The 19,710-nt window shown below is 53.6% G+C and overlaps 1 protein-coding gene across 2 annotated transcripts in view; it reads left to right on the top strand.

Moving 5' to 3' along the window:
- The window catches only part of MAN1C1 (mannosidase alpha class 1C member 1), a gene marked incomplete at its 5' end in the record, with an annotated part of 129,796 nt that extends 116,330 nt beyond the window's left edge, over window positions 1-13,466 (top strand). For both annotated transcript variants that reach the window (XM_081088313.1, XM_081088312.1), the window contains 5 exons: window positions 2,847-2,962; window positions 7,553-7,772; window positions 10,303-10,475; window positions 11,694-11,809; window positions 12,712-13,466. In XM_081088313.1, the coding sequence (XP_080944439.1) occupies window positions 2,847-2,962; window positions 7,553-7,772; window positions 10,303-10,475; window positions 11,694-11,809; window positions 12,712-12,838 (752 nt within the window). In that variant the 3' untranslated portion in view covers window positions 12,839-13,466. The remainder of the gene's footprint in view (window positions 1-2,846; window positions 2,963-7,552; window positions 7,773-10,302; window positions 10,476-11,693; window positions 11,810-12,711) is intronic.
- Between the last annotated feature and the right edge of the window lie 6,244 nt (window positions 13,467-19,710).

Below are 19,710 nucleotides of genomic sequence, written 5' to 3'. Positions count from 1 at the left end.
TAGATTCTTCCAAAAGGGAGCGTGAGCCCGGTGGCCTCCCCAGTGCGTGCTGTCTTCTGCCGGCAGGTTTCCCGGCTTGTTGGGTGCTGCTTCTTGCTGCCCAGATGATGAGATGTGATGTGATGAGAGGTTGACATGGTCAGGAAGCAGCAGAACCCACCTCTGCTCTAAGGCCTGTCTACACCAACTCGGGCTCCCCTTTGAAAAGCATTTTACTGGAGAAGACAGGACTGGCAGGGAAATGGCTTGCCTGGAGCAAAGAGCAGATCTGGCCTCTGATTCCCACCCAGACCTAGGCTTCTCCCAGTGCATCACCCAGCACCCAGACGACCACACGCACCTACCACGCGCACACACACGCGCGCGCGCTCACGCACACACATGCACACACACGGCAGCTAGAAAGCAGTGGGACCTCCAAGTGAGAACTGTCCACTTCAGTCAAGGTCCCCTGAGAGACTATACGCACCTCCCCCCGTGGGTGTCCGGTCTCCATCGCCTGTGGAGTCCTGGCGGCCTGGCTCCCCTCTCCTGTACCACCGGCCAGGTGAAGCCTGTTCCACAACACACACGTGATAAAATCCAAAACTCTTTGGCTTGGCATCTGAGGCCTTTCCAGCACAGCGCAAACCTACCTTCCTTTCATTCATTCAGGGCGGCTGCTGTGTGCAGTAAAGGTCCTGAACATAAAATGTGCATCCTACGCAGTCCCTCTCCACAAAGAGCCCACAGCCTCGTCCGGGAGGCAGACCCCAAACAGGTTCTGACAACATCAGGCACGCCCCCAGCAACGGGAGGGTAGCATCACTGGGTGCTCTTCCCGGGCCAGGCCGTGTGTGTGTGTGTGTGTGTGTGTGTGTGTGTGTGTGTGTGTGTCACTCTCCCGCATGGTCACCCTGCAGGGAGGGAGGGGCGGGGTCATGCGAGCACCAGGGAAAGCCTTTCTGAGGGGAGGAAGCCCAGCCATACAAGGTGAGAAATGGCATGGGAGGCTGGGGGCTGGAGGTTGGGGGGTGGAGAAACAGTGAGGAGAGGCAGGACCAGGAGGTGAGTGTGGAGATGGCAGTGCCCTGGCTGCCACCTGTGAGTCAGGGCGCCTCTGTGGGCTGTGAGCTTCAGCGGCTCGAGGCAGAGGCTGACTCAGTTCGCTTACAGCCTTCCCCCCCTCCCTGCTCCACACAGACCTCCTACTCCAAGAGGGACATGCCATCGACACCCCCCCCCCGCCACCCCCCCGCCCTTTGTGTGCCCTCCACCTGGGAATAGGGGTGAGGGGTGTGCTGTGCTGGTTCTCTCTTCCCTCTTCACTGGCAAAGCCCAGCCCACACCCACCCCCTTCCCCTCCGAGAGGCTTAGGCTTTACCTGGTTGGTTCCAATTTTTGCGAGTGTTTGTTCCGTTCCTGAACCTCGCTGGCCAGGATCTGTTTGTGGAGGGGCCGAGGGCTGGGGGGGCCTCCTCTCAGCCCCTCTCCCCGGCCCGGCTGCCCTCACCCTCTGGTCCTTCTCTGTGCACTGTCCTTTCTCTGTGCCTCTTTGGTTTTGTCCTCTGGTTGACTGTGTGAAGCTGCAGAGTGAGAGCTGCCAGCTTGGTGACCTCGGGTGAGCGGTTTAGGCTCGCTCTCCTTTTTCCCATCCGGTAAATGGGGTTGATAGTGCTCACCTTGCAAGGTTCTGGGGAAGATGTTATAAATAATACAACAAGCCCTGGCTGGTTTGGCTCAGTGGATAGAGCATCGGCCTGTGGACTGAGGGGTCCCAGGTTCGATTCCGGCCAAGGGCATGTATCTTGGTTGCGGGCACATCCCCAGTAGGATGTGTGTGGGAGGCAGCTGATCGATGTTTCTCTCTCATCGATGTTTCAACTCTCTATCCCTCTCCCTTCCTCTCTGTAAAAAATCAATAAAATATATTTTTAAAAAATAATAATAATACAACAAAACCCCTAGCCCACCATCGACCTGGTAGCTGTCGGTCTATTCTCTATTTCTTTCTCTTTTTACCGTTTCTGCAAAGGAGCTGAAAATATTCTTCCCAATCCACCCACCCTACCTTAATCCATCCCCCATCCCCTCTCTCTGCTTTAGTGAATCCTAACAGGGAAGTGACATTTGCTCTGCATTATGTCATTAAATGCCTTTATGTTTCCCGTTGTTACTTTTTAAAGCATGTGAGTGTTTTCTGTCCATGTCTTGCTTCTGTGGTTCCTTGGTCACCCCGTTTTTCTCCTAGGACAGCCCTGGGTGGAGATGCCTCCTCATTCAACCACAGCCTGGAGGTCCTGCTCCTTGGGGACTTCGGGCGATGCCACCAGGCAGAGAGGGGCGTCCTCAAATCCCATTTGTCCTCCCCCTGCTCCTTTGAACTCCATTCATCCCAATTTGCTAAATTTAAACTCAGTTTTTCCAGAAAGGCTCTGTACCCTGACCGCCTAAATCAAGCCTCTCCTTCCTCCTCTTCATGGCCTTTTAGGAACCTTCCCAGCATTAATTACCATGTTTGTCACCAGGTAATAAAAATCTCCACTCCCTGCCACCAGATTATCTTTTTAAAGAAATGCAGCTCATTTCCAGTTAATAACCAGAGGCCCTGCCGTCCTCGGCCTGCTACGGCGACATGATTTATAGCCCTGGCTGAGCCCCCACACCTGCGTGCAGGGCCACTGCGCTGGAGACGGCCTGGCTCCCCGCGTCGCAGCCGCTGTTCCGGGCTGGGGGGCTGCTGATGAAATGCTGCTCCGCCGCACGCTCTGCCCGCAGGCCAGAGCCCAGTGGGCAAGATGTGCGCTCCACCGGTCCTGCCGCGCCTCGGCGATGGAGATAATGCTCTGTCTGCTTTCCCCTCACAGACCACGTCTCGGTTGGAGGACTCGGGGACAGTTTTTATGAATATTTGATCAAATCCTGGTTGATGTCAGCCAAGACAGACACGGAGGCTAAAGACATGTACTACGAAGCCTTGACGGTAAGACAGCACCTCACGGTCCTTCCCCCCCCCTCCCCCCCCCCCCCCCCCCCGTGCCCACACAGGCCCGAGTGCCAGGGCCTTGTCTGTCCCTCCCCCACAGTGCGCTGGCCGGGGTACCACAGACAGCTCCTGCCCCATCGGTCACTGCACACCCGTCTCATAACTCTTCTCAGCGCCTTGAAATTAGGGCCATGTTAGCATCCTTGTTTCAGATAGAAACCCAGGCTCGAGGAGGTGCGCTCATTTGTCTGAGGCCTCACGGGAAGCGGCAGGCAGTCTGATTCAGAAACCTCGGTGTCTGTGCTTCAGCTGATGTGCCGGAGCCCAGATCGCAGCCAGGCGGTGGCTGGCAGCCCCCAGGCAGGAGGCGGCAAAACAAGACCCTCAGCCACCTTCCTGCCAAGCCAGAGGTGACAGCTAGTGCATCCAAGTGGGAGGGGCCTCTGTCAGTGGAGCATCCAGCTCTGTCCCTTCTCTTTATGTGGATGGAAACCAAGGCCCAGAGAGGGGAAGCACTTACTCAAAGCCTCACAGCACGGCACTGGCAGAGCTGAAGCCAGAGCGGGTCTCCTGGCTCTGGGTAGATGGTGGAAGGATGGACGGTGGATGGGTAGGGGAATATGGGTGGGTGGATGGATGATCTCTCACTGCCCTCTGATCACATGAATCTAGGCAGCAATGGCAGTGCTTAAAGGAAGCACATTGAAACAGGCCTGCAGGGCTGTGGACTCTAAGCTACGGCCTCACTAATGAGTTTTCCCTGCCCAGGGCCCAGGCACCAAGACTCAGTCATGAAGCAGCTCCTGGGACTCCAGTCCCAGCTCAGCCTGGCTCAGCCCCATCCACACAGCTTCTATGGCTGAGCCCAGCCCACGGCCAGTGTTTCCTGTCAGATCTGGTTCAGCCCTTCCTGCCACCCACATGCAGTTAACGAGCAGCCTAGTTCCCTGCCCTCAGGCGCACAGTAGTTGAGGCTTCGGGGAAGAAATGGCCACGAATTATTTAAGCAAACTGGGAGCTTTATGGAAACACTTGACTTGAATAGGGGACAACTGGCTTTGCTCCTGTATTTGATCTTCCCCTGCAGTGTCTCCGACCCAGGTAAGGGCTGGGCCTGTGCCAAGTTGGGGGCTTTGAAGAGCGTTCTGGTGGTTGTCAACCTTGCTGGCCTGTTAAAAATCCTGATGGTCAGCCCTGGCTGGTGTGGCTCAGTTGGCTGGGGCTTCAACCTGTGCCCCAAAGGGTTGCTGGTTTGATTCCAGGTCAGAGCACATGCCCCAATTGCCGGCTTGATCCCCAGTAGGGCCTGCAGGAGGCAGCTGATTGCTGTTTCTCTTTCTCTCTCTGAAAAGTCCATTTAAAAAATATTGTTTTTAAAGTCATACGTTAAAAATCTGATGGTCAGCCCTGGCCAGTGTGGCTCAGTTGGTTGGGGTGTCATCCCATGCACCAGAAGGTCCAGGGTTCGGTTCTTTTTTTTTTTTTTTCAGGGTTCGGTTCTGAGTCAGGGCACATACCTAGGTTTCAGGTTTGACCCCCGCATCAGGGCACATGCAAGAGGCAACTGATCAATGTATTTCTCCCACGCCTATGTTTCACTCTCTTTCCCTCACTTCCTCCCTCTCTAAAAAATCGGTTTAAAAAAATGTTTATCCCAATGGCCAGTCTGTACCCCAACAAGGTTACATGAGAACCTCTGGGTGGAACCCAAGCAACAGCCTGGAAAGCTGCTGGGTGGGGCTGGGGGCAGTGTCAGTGTGCAGGTTAGACCAATACCTCGTGGAGTGGGCATGGGGCCTTCAGACAGTCTGACTGAGCAACCCCTGAAGGTCATGGGAGAAAGGACAGAAGGACAGGGACTAGGCACTAAAGGTCCCCTGGCCGTCTCTGGGCAGTACATTTAGTGCCTCAGCCCCCATCTTCCAGGTGATGAAACGGGCTCAGAAAGGCTCACGATCACACATGTCAGAGCCAGGGTGCAAACAGGGTCCGGCTGCCTTGAGGTGCAGTTCTCCTGCCTCCACTTACAGCTGCCAACTCACAGAGGAGCCTGGCTTGCCGAAGTCCCTCTCAGGCGGGCACAGGTGGGGTAGGGTCCCATCCAGGAGGCTAAGGAAGCCAGAGCCTCTGAATAGCCTCCCAGCCAGCACAGAAGTTAGTCTCATTTTACAGATGAAGGAAGGGAATCTTCAGAAAAGTGAAATAAGTTGCCCAGAGTCGCCCAACACCCTGAATGCAGAGCTGGGGTTCAGGCACAGGCTGCCTCTCAGTCCGCTCTTTGCTATGTCTCTTGCCAGGATTTAAGCCTCCTGGCCAGTCCATGGCCAGCCTGTGCTGTCTTGTTTCTCTCGGAGTTTGAGAAGCCTTGGTTTTTTTGTGTTGTTATTTTTATCTTTGCATCTGCTATCTCAGTTGTCCCTTCAAAGAGAAACTGCGTTATCGTTTCCTCTTTACCAAAGTTACTTAGCTTGGGTTAACCCCAAATAGAAATAGCCTATGGGAGACTGTCTTGAAGATGAAGATTTTCGGCTGCAGTGTGAGACTTTCTGGGATCCCCTCCAACTCCTGTCTGTGTTCTCTCCCAAGCATTAACAATGGGTAACTGAACCATGTTTCTGCACCTGGACTGGGCCTGCCATCCCGCCCCTGCACCTGCACGCTCAGGGATGCAGAGCAGCTGCCTGGACACAGCTCTGCCCAGCCGTGGCCAGCTGTCCACGCCTCCTCCCCTGTGAACAGGTGCCCTGGCCTGGCCATCCACATTGCTTCCCCCTCTGCTGCTCAGGGAGGTTCCTGCAGCCAACCCACCAGCCCAGACCTTACAGAGAAGAAGGAAAAAACCCGCAGGGAGCACACTGGGTTTGAGCGCGTTCTGTATGCCAGGCCCTGGCTGGAGATTGCTGGTGGTGGCTTCTGCTGTCACACGGCAATCCGAGTCCTGGGAGAGACACGTTTCAGAGAAACATACATGAACACGTGTACACAAAGTGGGGATAGCACCACGTAGGGAGATAGTGGGATAGTAGAAGAACATGGCAGCAGTGGCGTGGGCTAAGCTGTCCTCTCCAAGGACGCACCCCGAAGAGGCCCCAAGGCCGGACTGGAGTTAGCAGTGGGACGGGAGCAGCGGGAAAAGCCTGAGGCAGGAACCCTCATCTGCCTCACGCGCATTACCGTGGCAGAGACCTCTGACCTCACTGCAAAGCAGGACCCCCTCCCACATTTCCCTGGCCTGTCCCCTCAATTTGTTTCATTCAAAATGCTGGTCACAAATTGTGATATTGGTGTGTATTGATTTGGGGGAAGTCACTGTGCTCGCGGGTGAGCTCCCTAAGGCAGGGTCCAGGCCCATCTTCAGGGGCTGTATCCCCTGCACCTACACAGCCTGGCACAGAGGAGGTGCTCACAAAATACTCATCGGGGCTGGGGTGCATGAGTGAAGAGGCCAGTGGGGCAGAGGAGGGCGGGCTGGGGGCCGGCTGGAGAGGAATTGTGAAGGCCAACGTTGATGGAGGACTCTCCTGTGCTGGGAAATCAGCTGAGCTTACAACACATCTCACGTAGCCCTCATGACCCTATGAAGTGGCTCACGTTCTTACCTGCATTTTATACGCAAGGAAGTCACAGCATGGAGAGAACATAGAACTCGCCCAAAGTCACACAGCTCCAAACTGGTAGAGACGGGTTTGAACCCGAGGAGTCTTGGGCATCGGGGGGTCCTTGTCCCAGTCCTGGTCTGACTGCATGACTGGGGACAAGGCACTCGGCCTCTTGTGGAGAGCACTGCAGACTACGTACCCGGCTTGTCCTGGGCATTACATGGGAAGGCGTGTAATGAGGGGCTATAGAGAGCACCTCTCAATTTTCTCTGGTTTTTGTTTTGTTTTGTTTTGTCTATTTTAGAATCTGATGAAATATATGGGCCCTTGTCCCATGAAAATGCACATACAGCCCTGGCCGGTGTGACTCAGTAGGTTCAGCGTCATCCTATGCACCAAAAGGTCACAACTCAGTTCCCAGCCAGGGCACATGCCTGGGTTGCGGACTCGATCCCCAGTAGGGGGCATGCAGGAGGCAGCTGATCGATGTTTTCCTCTCACATTGATGTTTCTCTCTCTCTCCCTCCCTCTCCTTTCCTCTCTCTCTAAAATCAGTAAAAACCAATTTTTAAGAAAAAGAAAATGCACATACACAAAAGTGTCGTGTACAATTTTAGGGACATTTGTGACACCCTGAAGCCCATCCACAGGTTAAGATTCCCTAACCAAGGAGGGTAATAATTCTTAAAGATTTTTTGAAATTTTTTGTACGTAGATTTTCAAGTCTGTGTGAGACTCACCCTGGGGAGCTACCTTATGTCCGAGCCCCCAGCAGGCTCCAGGCCTTAGCTGGGCGAGCGGCAGAGCTCCCATGGGCCCCAGTGGGCCAGCAGCCGGCTGAGGTCAGTGGGCCCCCTTTGCCTGGGACAGAGGGCTCAGTAGAGCTGCATTTGCTGCTGTCTCCAAAATACTCACTTTCTGTCCTCTTCGCTCCTTCCCTGTGCCCTCCCACAACCCTCTCCCTGCCCAATTCCCACCTTGCTCCCAGGCAATCGAGACCCACTTGGTGAATGTGTCTCCCGGGGGGCTGACCTACATTGCCGAGTGGCGCGGGGGGAACCTGGACCACAAGATGGGGCACCTGGCCTGTTTCTCCGGGGGCATGATCGCCCTGGGCGCCGAGGACGCTGAGGAGGACAAGAGGGCCCACTACCGAGAGCTCGCAGCCCAGATCACTAAGACGTGCCACGAGTCGTACGACCGCTCAGGTAACCCGGCCAGGGGCCGGGCCAGCAGGACACACCGAGGCTAGACACCAGGAAGAGCTGGGAGTCCGGCAGAGTGGGGGAGTGCAGGGAACCGTGGTCGTAGGGAAGTCTCGCCCTCTGCAGTTAGGCAGAATTTGAACAAGGGACGCGCTGTCTGTGCACTGAGGTTGTAACTAAATTAAAGGGGAAATAGGGTGACGTATTAAGCCCTTTGTGTTTGCCAGGTATTGTTCAGCACTTCATACGTCATTGCTGAACCTCACCACACAGATGAGGAAACTGAGGCTCAGGGATGATGTGGCCACATCATCACATGACGTGGCCCATCACATGACGTGGCCACAGATCACATGACGTGGCCCCATGGGTGGGGCACAGAGCAGAGAGTCCTCCGGCCCCTGAGGCAGAAACATTGGCCTCCTGAGCCTAGAGAATTCCTTCTCCCTGACCCCTACCCTCCAGCACCTCTGCTTCTCCTCCTCAAAACCCCTCCGTTTAGTGGGGCTGGGCACCTCCTGGCACCACCTTTCATCACCCTCTCTGATCCAAGCTTGAGCGCTTCTTGGCCATCCGCTCAGCACTCATGCAGAACGGTCAAATGCCAGCGTCAGCAGTCACGTTAGAGAACATGAACCCGACTTTCATTTTACACGTGGGGAAACTGAGTCAGCCCAGAGCCGATGTCACACCGCTGTGAGTGGCTAAGCCGGGCCGGAACCCAGGCCTCCTGATGCTCGGCTCCCCGCTGTGTGCTGCCTCTGAACAGCGGCCCTCAGAGCAATCCCCAGCCCCCCCAGGGCCCCAGGAGGTGCCCACTACTCTGAGTTTAACCCCAGTCTTGGCTGGAGCAGATGACCCAAGATTTGCAGTAAAAAATTCCTGGTTCAGGTGCTCCTCTGCCACTCACCAGCTGGTGGCCTCCGTCCGTTCAATGTGAACAGTAACACAGGTCACCAGGACGGGTCTCTCCCTGGTCCCAGAAAGCACGTAGCCAGCGCCCTCAGCCAGCAGCATGGGAGCGTTTGTTAGGTCCACTGAGACGTGTCTGTGACCACAGCAGCTGAGTCCTGACTGAGCTGTTCAGAAAACCAGCAATTCACAACGGGTCCTAAAACTGGTCTTCAAGTCGCCTCAGAGAGCTCTCTCTGCCAGCACCATAAACAAATAGGAAATCTCAGGAATAATAAAAAGCTTGCTATTTGTCTGGGACAATCAGCCCCGACCATAAAAGACGGTCCGCGTAATAGAGCATATTGTTCCAGCCAGCCTGGCTCGTCCGCGGCGGCTGCAAGAGGCACTCTCGCCCTCACCCCATTAGCAGCTTGGCAAGACGACTGTTTTCTGATGGTAGGAGTGTCTGCACCATCTGAGAGGATCGGCAGGGCCTGGGTCTGGCTAATTCCTCTCCCAGGAAGCCCTCCACAGAAGAGTAGGCCATCCTGCAAAGCTCGTGTTTTGAGGAAAAACAACTCTGGGCCTCTCGGGTCCTGAACCATGCTGGGAGGAGGAAGGGCTCACAATAGAACCAGAACCAGGCCCTCGGCCAACCTGGACAGGACATGCAGGCATTAAAGGGAGGAAGACCCAACCCACATACCCTAAACTTGAGGCCTGGAGAGTCAGACTCAGAAGGGAAAGAGAGCGGACACAGCGTAGGGAGGGGCATCAGACAAATCCTGGGTAACGTCCGCACAGCCACAGCACGCTGTGTTCCCCTGGACAGATTGCTTAGCCTCTCTGATCCTCAGTTCCCACGTGCATGGTAGAGGGATAGTAACACCTCCCTCACCAAGAACACTTTGCTTTAAGGACTGAAGTAATGTGTAGTAAAGCACCCAGCACAGCCTTTGACATCACAAATGGTGGCTGTGGTAGTGGTTATATAATTGTGGTCATCCACAGAACAGGAACGGCAGTAAATTGTCCACAAACGAACAAAACAGTGACAGCAGCAAAGCAGACCTCACCAGCCTGACTCAGTCGGCTCCCTCTGCCCGAGGATGAGTGTGCTTGTTCTGGGCAGTTCTTTCCCTCCTCTCCCAAACTGTCAAACCAGAAGGCTGGTCTGAGAGGAGCTAAAAGCAGCTTCCTACGGTCTGTGGAGAAGCTTCGTTGCATATTAGCACCTGAAAGGATCTGATAAGTCCTGCAGGAGTGAGACTGTTTTACTTTTTAACCCACTTCTCTCCAAATGTGTTGAAACCTGGAACCCTGTCTTGGCTGAACTCTGATGAACATCTTGCAGGGCTTATATCTCAACATACACAATTAGGGAACACCACCCCAACCTGTGTCTCCCCAGACTGCTGGGTAGTTCATCTGGATTCTCAAATTCTAAAATTGCAAAATTTTGAGGCCTCAAGGGTCTTGCTTTGGCCAGTCTGGGCCAAGAGGGAAGTTGTATATCTGCCAGGCTCAGGCAATCCAGGCAGGCCCACCCACACCCTCCATCACCAACCATCACCCCCAGATCTATCCTGGGCAGCAGGTGAGTGGTCTGACCCAGGCCCTCTGGTCGGTCACTCCACAGATACCAAACTGGGGCCCGAGGCCTTCTGGTTTAACTCCGGCAAAGAGGCGGTGGCCACGCAGCTGAGCGAGAGCTACTACATCCTGAGACCCGAGGTGGTGGAGAGCTACATGTACTTATGGCGACAGACCCACAACCCCATCTACCGGGAGTGGGGCTGGGAAGTGGTGATGGTGAGTGGGCTGGGCTGGGCTGGGGGAAGGGTGGATGGGGAGGCTTAAATGAGTGGCAGGTGCCCTTGAGAAGTCCCAGTCAGAGTCCAAAACCCCATGGCTCAGGCGCTGAGAGGAAGGTCAAGCCAGGTTGGCATCTGGCTGAAGTTCAGAAATCAAGGGTCGAGGTTATGGTTGCAGAGCCAGGAGTCCCCGGCTGGGCACAGTCAAGCCAGGAACTTGAAGAGGGTTCTGAGGCCCGTAGCCTTGAGGGTCTGGCCCCGGTGCCAACAAACGTAGAGGGGCAAAGGCAGGGCAGCAGCCAAGAGGGCCAGAGCACATGTGGTCACTGCTTTCTGACCCTGAAGCTTGGACCAATGCTTCAGATGTCGCCTCTCAAACAGGAACAGCTGCTAGGCCAGCAGCTCCCCTCCCTCCTCTCCCCAGAGCCAGCCCAGCCCCTGGCCACCCGCGCCCTTTCTGGACTCTGCTCACCCACCCACTCACCCCACCTGTCTCTCCTCTTGTCCCCAGCTACCTAGTGGGAAATCTCATGCCCACTTTAGGGCAAGTGTCAAAGGCAGGTGTGGGGACTCTGGAAGGTTCCTTCATGGATGCTGAGCCTTCTCTGCCCTCCCCTCCTTCCCCACCCACTGCTCTCAGAGGCACGTACTGTCCTGGGAGAGCCACACCCTGAGCGTCATACTCAGGTGGGCACAGGCCTGCTCAGGATCATTGTCATGGCTTGCTGGTCAGTCTCTTGCTTCCCTAAGGCCTCATTCTTGGCCTCTGAAGGCCAAGTGTCTGTGCTCCTGGGCCCCACCTGCAAACCCTCAGTGGGTGAGAAATGCATTTCTATGCAAAAGACAGAGAGCCCATGGCCTGCCCACCTGCAGCCCAGGGACCATATCTTCACGGAGAATCCTGGGATGACAGTCCCACAGCCCAGCCACGAACACCACCAGCGCCTTCCTCTGTCCCCACTGGGCAAGTCTGACATCAGTCTATTCCATGAGAGGCAGAGAGAAGCCTCCTCTCGGCTCACACCAGGTGGAGAGCCCGGGCACAGCTCTCCTGCTGGGACTGAGCTGGCGGCAAGCCCCCCAGCCTGGCGGCGAGCGCTGAACCTTGAGAATAGCTCGGCCTTCTGCTTCCACAAACGCCAGGGGTCCCCCGTCGAGGGGTCAGGGGCCTGCCTATTGAGAGCTTGGGGGGGTCCTCTCCTCTCGCCATACCCAGGCCTTGGAGAAATACTGTCGGACAGAAGCCGGTTTCGCCGGGATCCAGGACGTGTACAGCAGCATCCCCAACCACGACAACAAGCAGCAGACCTTCTTCCTAGCGGAGACGCTAAAGTGAGCCGGGGCTGGGTCACTGCTCTTTCCAGCAGACAACGCAGCTTTCCTAGGGAGGCGGGTGGCCAGCAGTCTGTCCCTTCCCAGAGTCAGGGTCTGCAGTCACAGGAAGGGGGCCCAGGGGGTGGGGCTTGGCATAGTGTGAGGCCCGCCCCGCCCATGGGTGAGCCTTGGGCCAGGCCAGTTCTACTCAGAGAGTGAGGCTGGGTTGGACTCTACCCACGAGCATAGCTGAAGTATTAGCTGTGGGACAAGTTCAGTTCTGTAACCTGTCACCTCAGGTTCCTTAAGGTCCATAAAACTAAGCTCCTTCTGCAAAATAACAAGAGTGATGGCGTCGATATGCTGGTGACTTTCCTCTGCAGGGTTGCTGCACTGTCCCCTGGGCTCCTTGCCGTTCCCCAGAGCAATGCCCTGAGCCTTTAGGGTGAACTGGAATGGTCCATCCCTTCTAATAAAAACACACATGGCTTGGGAAGCTGGGGTTCTGGAGTCACCGCTCCCTGTTCATTTTAGTGCCCTCACATGTACTTTATAGAGTCTCCTGAGGGGCACATCGGGGAGAGCCCAGGGCTCAGGCCACCCTGCACAGAAGGAGAAGCTAGGCCACACGGTGCCCTGGCAGGACTCCCAGAGGCCAGGGGCCAAGGGCCTGAATGAAGCTGTTGGGTGTGAGGGCCGGGGCAGGGCCAGGATTAAACCAGGGCTGTCTGCCCCAAGCCCAGTGCGCTCCTCAGCGTCACAGCGTCTCCCCTGGGTCCAACCCTCTGAGTGGCTTTGGGATCTTGCCCACCCTGCACCGTAGCCACAGGCCTGTGGCAGAGGCCCCTGAGGTTCCTTCCCAGGGCCCCTGTTCCCAGAGCACTGACAGCTGTGTCTCGCCCCCTCCCTGCCTGGCACAGGTACCTCTATCTTCTGTTCTCTGAAGATGACATGCTGTCCCTGGAAGACTGGGTGTTCAACACGGAGGCCCACCCGCTGCCCGTGAACCACTCGGACAGCGCGGGCAGGGTCGGGGGCCAGCTCTGACCCCAGCTCCCTGCCGCCCGACCGCAGGGACGCCTCGCCTTTTCAGGTTTGGGGACTGTTCTCAAAGGGATTGGGAACGCAGGCGCCACTCCAGACAGATGTGCTGGACACGCCACTTCTCCTCTGTGAGGAGACAGGCCCGGAGACAGGATGTCACACCAGGCCCAGACATTCCTCTCTACGGAGAATTTCTATGAAACCCACTCAGTTGCCATTCCAGGGCCAAAGGACTGGAGGTTTGCATACCGACCCCGTGTATTTGGTTCACTTCCTTTCGTATTGGGGGTATTTTGGGTTTTGCTTGATTTTGCCTTTTCTCTACAGTTGTGATTTATCACAAATTATAAGTTAGTTTTCAAAATCCCATGCTTTCAAACACAATCACCTTCATCAACTAAACCTTCAAGTATTTGTACGCGTACAAAAACCTTGACCTTATTTCTATATTTTAAATGCCTCTTGCCCAACATTTACTATTCGTTCAATTACGTGTCATTTACCTTATAATTTGAGGAGGGGTTCCCCTTTGGTTTGGGTTTAAGTGTTACGAATACTAGTGCTATTTTCATTATTGCAATGGAGAAATCTAAAAACTTACAATAAAAGAGTTTATTGAATAAGAAATACGATTGGGTTCGTTGCACATCAGTGATTCCTGGGAAAACTATTGCAATGTTTTCAGAATAATCAACCAGCAGTTGGTTTAAAGTATAATTTAGTAAATGACTCCAACTTCTATTACCTTCCCTTAAATAAGACCTAATATATTCGAAAAGGGGGATATCTTTTGAAGAGTTGGACATTTCTACTTAGGTCAAGGCTTGGAAGAGGCCCAGAGAGAGGCAGCAACTTGCCTGAGGTCACACAGCCAGTGAAGGCAGCGGTGACCCGGCCCCTGTGATTCGCCACCACCCAGGCCTGTGTTCATGGGCTCCATCCTTCAGCAGCTGCTCGGGGAGGGCCGCAGGGTCAGACAGGGGAGATGCCAGAGACACCGCCCTCAGGAAGCCCACAAGTCAAGGTGGCAGAAGCACAGTAAGTGACGTGCCTGCAAGTTGTATGAAATGCTGCAAAGGAGACGAATGACCAGAGCCTATCTTAGCGGTCAAGGAGAGGCTCTCTGACCAGATAGCCTTCAAGCTGAGACCTAGAAGCTAAGAAGGACAGTGGGATGAGCACCCACAAATCCACTCTCCCCTGTGACCAGCTCCTGCTTCCCTGAAGCCCCTGAAAGGAATCCAGGCCCCAGCAGTGAGGTGAGCGCTCATTTTCCCCTCCCCCCTCCCCTCTCCCCCTCTCCCCCTCCCCCCTCCCCTCTCCCCCTCCCCCCTCCCCCCTCCCCCCTCTGCAGCTGTCCACACAGCTTACTTCGCAGGGACATTGTGAGCCCTGGGGTGTGGGGCCCAGGGCAGGGGACCTCACCTCTCTGGCCCATCTTTTCCTGCACCTCCTGTGGTTGCTGTGAGAGTAGGTGGGACGCCACTGGTGCCTGGGGGTGTGGGAAGTGGAGGACAGGGACTCTGGTGTTTCCAGCCGCTTCCACGCTTCCACGCAGCAGCCAGAGCTGTCGGTGAGGTCACCTGTCGCAGAAGCCCTGGCACTGGGCGAATAAGTCACTGCCTGAGTCCAGCGAGTCACTTCACTCCTGAACCCATGGCTTTGGTGACTCGCCTGTGCCCACAAGAAATAAACAAAAACCGCCAACTAGTTTGGTTCAGTGGATAGAGCATCGGACTGCGGACCAGAGGGTCCCGGGTTTGATTCTGGTCAAGGGCACTTACCGTACCCTGGTCGGGGCATGTGCAGGAGGCAACCAATCGATGTGTTTCTCTCACATTGATGTTTCTCTCTGTCTTTCTCTCTCTCTTCCACTCTCTCTAAAAATCAATGGAAAAATATCCTCGGGTGAGGATTTTAAAAAAAAAAAAGGAAGGAAAACAGAAGAACATGTTACCCAAACTCTATAGAAAGGCTAGTAAATAAAGATAAGCTTAAAGAAAAAGCATTCACTGTCCAGCCCTCCAAGGTGAATACCATTATAGTTTCTTCTAGACCTTTTTCTGTGAAATGTGCAGGATATATTTTTTTGTAAATACTATGCACCCTGTTTTATTACAATCTGCTTCTGTGCTAAACTATGCCTATGAACATATTTTCATGTCAACAAATATATATTTATCTCATTGCACAGTATTCCCTCATGTGCTGTCTCATGCGGTGGGTCTAAGCCAAGGGTGGGCAAACTTTTGACTCGAGGGCCACAATGGGTTCTTAAACTGGACCGGAGGGCCGGAACAAAAGCATGGACGGAGTGTTTGTGTGAACTAATATAAATTCAAAGTAAACATCATTACATAAAAGGGTATGGTCTTTTTTTTTTTTAGTTTTATTCATTTCAAACGGGCCGGATCCGGCCCGCGGGCCGTAGTTTGCCCACGGCTGGTCTAAGCCCTGATTGCTGGGCATTGGGGTTCTTTGCTGCAAACAGAAGCCAACTCCCTCTGACTTAAGCAATAACAATAAATAATAATAATAATAATAATAATAATAATGCCTTGAAATGCCTTGGGGAAGCTTGTGAAATCTCAAGAGAGTGAACAGCCAGACCTGAAGAAGGATGAGGACGAGGATTTGGCCGGGGATCCAGGCTGCGGGAGCCAGGGCAGCCTCCCCAGGCACGCTGCCAGGACAGGTGAATCCAAGTGCTTCCAGATCCTGCCTTTTCCCTTTAGGACATGAGCTTCCAATCAGCCTGAGTCATGTGCCCCAGCCAAGGGAGGGCAGGGCATCTTGACTGGAGAAAAAAATAAGGTTGCTACCAAAATAATAGACCTGCCTACGGGGCTAGGCACCAACAGCGGACTGTTCGAAGGTTTTGCTTCAGTTTTTCAGTATCATAAAGAGAGTAACGAGATCATAGCTGGCCATTCCTTTCCCTCTATCCAACTCCTCAGAGTCAATTCCTGGACTATCTCCCGACTACAGAGTCATTCCCAAGTTCCCCGAGGCCCCAGGCTCCCCGCTGGGCTCGTGTCACTGTCCTCCTCTCCTCCCCCAGCATCTCGTCTTCTCCATCTTGTCTGTGACTGCTGGGAGCAAGTTGTAAAAATGAATATTTTAAAATTCATCCTCCAGGAGGGCCCTTGCAGGTGAAGAAACATCGTCCTTTAGGCAATTTAACTCCATTCCAGGGATAAAAATAAGTAAGAGCCAGGGTAGGCTGAGAGGAGAGAGGAATTAAAGGATGAATCATCCTCACTGAAGCAGAATCCAAGCTCCAGAACCAGGCCCTGAGCAGACCCTCCTTCGGAGCCGGGTTAGCGTGATGCTGGGTTCATTGAAGCCTCATTTTTGCCCTCGCTGTGACGGAACCCTTTGCACCTGTTCTCGTCATGTAACAGCTGGATGCTGGTTCCTTCCCAGAAAGCTTCACTAGCACCTGGCTCCAGGCACTGAGATGCTGGAAGCCGGTCCATCTTTGCTGCTTGACACAGTAGCTGCAGGGAAGAAACATCTGCACAGCATATGTTTCAAGGGACCTGGCGTATATGGCATACTGTTCTTAATATGTTTGCTCCCCTTCTTGGCGCTATGTGTTTTAACCAAGGTCACCTCTCCGAGTAAGGTTGTTTCTCCAGGTAGGAATTTTTCCCTGAAGTTAGGGAGGGAATAAAACCCCTTAACTAAGTGCCAGGAGGGTAATTAATCACTTTAACTACGAACAATCATGCTTAAGCTACATAATCTGTACTCCCTGGAATGGAGATAAGAAACGCCCTAACCTTTGGAATAGAGATTGATAGGATTGGAATCAACTGGTATAAATACAGATGTAACAAGACAATAAAACACAGAACCTGGCTGGAGATCCTGGCTAGAGATCCTGGCTAGGCTGCTGATCAACTGAACGCTGTCTCCGTGTCATTTCCTTCTTCGCCAACTCCGTCCACACCTTTGGGAACCCCTGGACCTGCTGGGGCTGGACCCCAACACTGAGACCTGCAGATCATCGCACCCCTGGGAAGAGGGGGACACGGTCCTTTTCCAGATGCCTCCCTTTAAGTTACTGTTTGCTTCTTCGGACTGGCTTCACGCACCACATTGTGTTTGGCAAGTTACAAAGTTCAATAGCCAAATGCATTGGAAGGAAAAGCAGAAACAGAACATCTGATTTAAAGACAACATCCCCGAGATCCAAAATGGGATTCTCGGTTCTGTTCCCTGTGCTTCAGGGAGGTCGCCCTTTGTGGTTGGAGAAGGTGCTGGAAATGGGAAATGGGCCAGCTCCCTGCAGCTGCCCCTTTGGGGTCTATCCCTAAAAACATATTCCGATGCCTTTTATTTTGTATCTAAAAATATCTGTTTAGTTTCCTCTATTTGGGACAATATTTTTATCCCACTCGGCTTGTCTCTTAAAGCAGAGCTTCTCAAACTTGAATGTGCACCTGAACCATCCTGGGATCTTGTTAACATGCAGGTTCAGCCCTAGCCAGTTTGGCTCAGTGGACAGAGCATCAGCCTGCAGACCAAAAAGGGTCCTGGGTTCGATTCTGGTCAAGGGCATGTACCTAGGTTGCAGGTTCCTCCCCAGCCCGGGCCCTGGTGAGGGGAGTGCAGGAGGCAACCAATCAATGTGTTTCTCTCACATCGATGTCTCTGTCTTTCCCTCTCTCTTCCACGCTCTCTGAAAATCAATGGGAAAATATCCTTGGGAGAGGATTTTTTTTTTTAATGCAGGTTTGTATTCAGTGGCTCTGACATGGAGCCTAAGACCCTGCACTTCGAACAGCCTGCCAGGAGATGCGGGTGCTGCGGGTCCTAGGACCGCACTTGGAGTAGCAAGGCCTCAGTTAACGGCCGCTCCTTTGGTGTCTGCCTTGTGTCTGCATCCTGGAGTTGTAACCTCTCCAGAGTAGACTAGAGGGACTTGGATGCTGGGATGGCATCGAGAGGTACCTCGGCTGCAGAAGAAGCGACCTTGAAACAGGCGTGGCTATTGCCTGCCCAGCAGCGCCCCCTCCTCCAGGGCAGTCAGGATGAGAAAGGAGCAGGCTTGCTGGTGGCTTGGAACCACACTGCCCAGTGAACTTTCTGTGACGATGGAAATGTCCCATATCTGTCCGTCCAGTAGGGTAGCCACATGTGGGTGTGGAGCACTTAAATGTGGCCAGTGCAACTGAGGAACAAATTTTTTCTTTAATATATTTGTATTGATTTCAGAGAGGAAGGGAGGGGAAGAGAGATAGAAACATCAATGATGAGAGAGAATCATTGACCGGCTGCCTCCTGCACGCCCTACACTGGGAACTGAACCGTGACCTTCTGGTTCCTAGGTCAGCGCTCAACCACTGAGCCACACTGGCCAGGCTGAGGAAGGAAATATTTGGTTTTGTTTCATTTTAATTAACTATGAATAGCCACGCGCGGTTCCTGGTCACCGATCTGGACAGTGCAGTCTTAGAAAGCCTGTCCTCTGCTCACTGACTCCCTGGCCCTCCACCAATGGCATCATTACAAAAAGAATCTTCCCTTGAACATACCTGGTTATTTTCATACTCATCCCAGCCTCTGATTGTTTTCTGCAAAAGCCTCTGGCTTTTATTTTGTTTTGTTTCGTTCTCACTCACTGTCTATCTGCAGACCACTGTGCTCACTGTGCTTTAGGGCAGGTTGGAGATGAGAAAAGCAGAGTGGCAGGAGGGAAGAGACCAAGAGCAGGGTGAAACCTTTCCCTGGGCTGTGTGACCTGAGGCGAGGCCCTTAACCTCTCTGAGCCTCCACTTGGCCATCTGTGGAAAAGGAGGGTGATTTCCAGGGTTGAGCTCCCCAGTGTAGAAATCCAATACATATAGTGATGATTGCTCTATGTGAATGTCCTTTGTAAACTATAAAGCCTTGTGAAAATATGAGGCAAACATTGCTGTCAAAATTCTTTTTTTTTTTTTTATTAAACAAAATGCTCTGAAACCTGAAGGAAGCTGCGTCAACCAGGCCCAGGAGACAGACCAAACTCTCAAAGCAATAAATCTGAACATTTTATGCCTTTCGCATTGAGCAAGCATCTTGTCGTTGGCCCTGAATCTATGAAATTGGGAGGAAGATTTGTTGACTGTCCCAGGGCTTCCAGGGCCGGCCTGGCCTTGCTGGTGCTCAGATCGGGGTGGAGGGTTGAAGGAAGATGCTGAGAGCATGCCCAGGGATCTGGCTGAGAGGTGTGTCTGCTCTGGGAGAAGGCTGAGGTCCAATTCATATTTCCTCTTCATGGAGTCTGGAGTCTTGACAAATCCCGCAGGCAAAGGTTCACAGAGGGGGAAACGGAGGCCCAGAGAGGCCTGCTCGGGTCTAACAGCGGCTCTTGGCCTCTGGGCAGCTCTATGGAAGCCCAGAGCTGAGCCCCAGGGGTGACCCTTACCCCAGAGGCTTGTAAACCCACCCGGTCCAGCACCCGCTGACTGTCCCAGTCCCAGCAGCGCATCTCTCCAGCCCTGGGTCCAGAGACCGGCAGGGTGTCTGTGTCTTTAACCAAAAGCAAGTGTAATAAATAAAAGTTATCTGGTAAAGAAAACTTCCCTCATTTGTTTTCCAGGGGCTTTGGCTCATCAATCTTCCCCTCCTAACCTGCTTTGTGCTCTGTTAGCTTTGCTTCCTGACAGAACGGAATTTGCTTTGCTAATGGCATCTGCCGTATGCTGGGTGTCCCCAAACATTAATGGTAACAAGCTGGAAGTGGCACAGTTGGAAGCCAACACCAGATGTCAGGCCCTCAGCGGGTGCCACTGAGGCTGTGGGGCCAGAGCACTGGGCAAGGGCTGGGTCCAGGGTCCACAGCTCCTGGTCCCTGGGAGTCATTCTCCAAAAGACATTGGCGTGCC

The sequence above is a fragment of the Myotis nattereri genome, assembly GCF_964212035.1.
Source record: "Myotis nattereri genome assembly, chromosome: 3".
NCBI classification, from domain to species: domain Eukaryota; kingdom Metazoa; phylum Chordata; class Mammalia; order Chiroptera; family Vespertilionidae; genus Myotis; species Myotis nattereri.
This window is presented reverse-complemented; position numbering and strand designations above follow the sequence as displayed.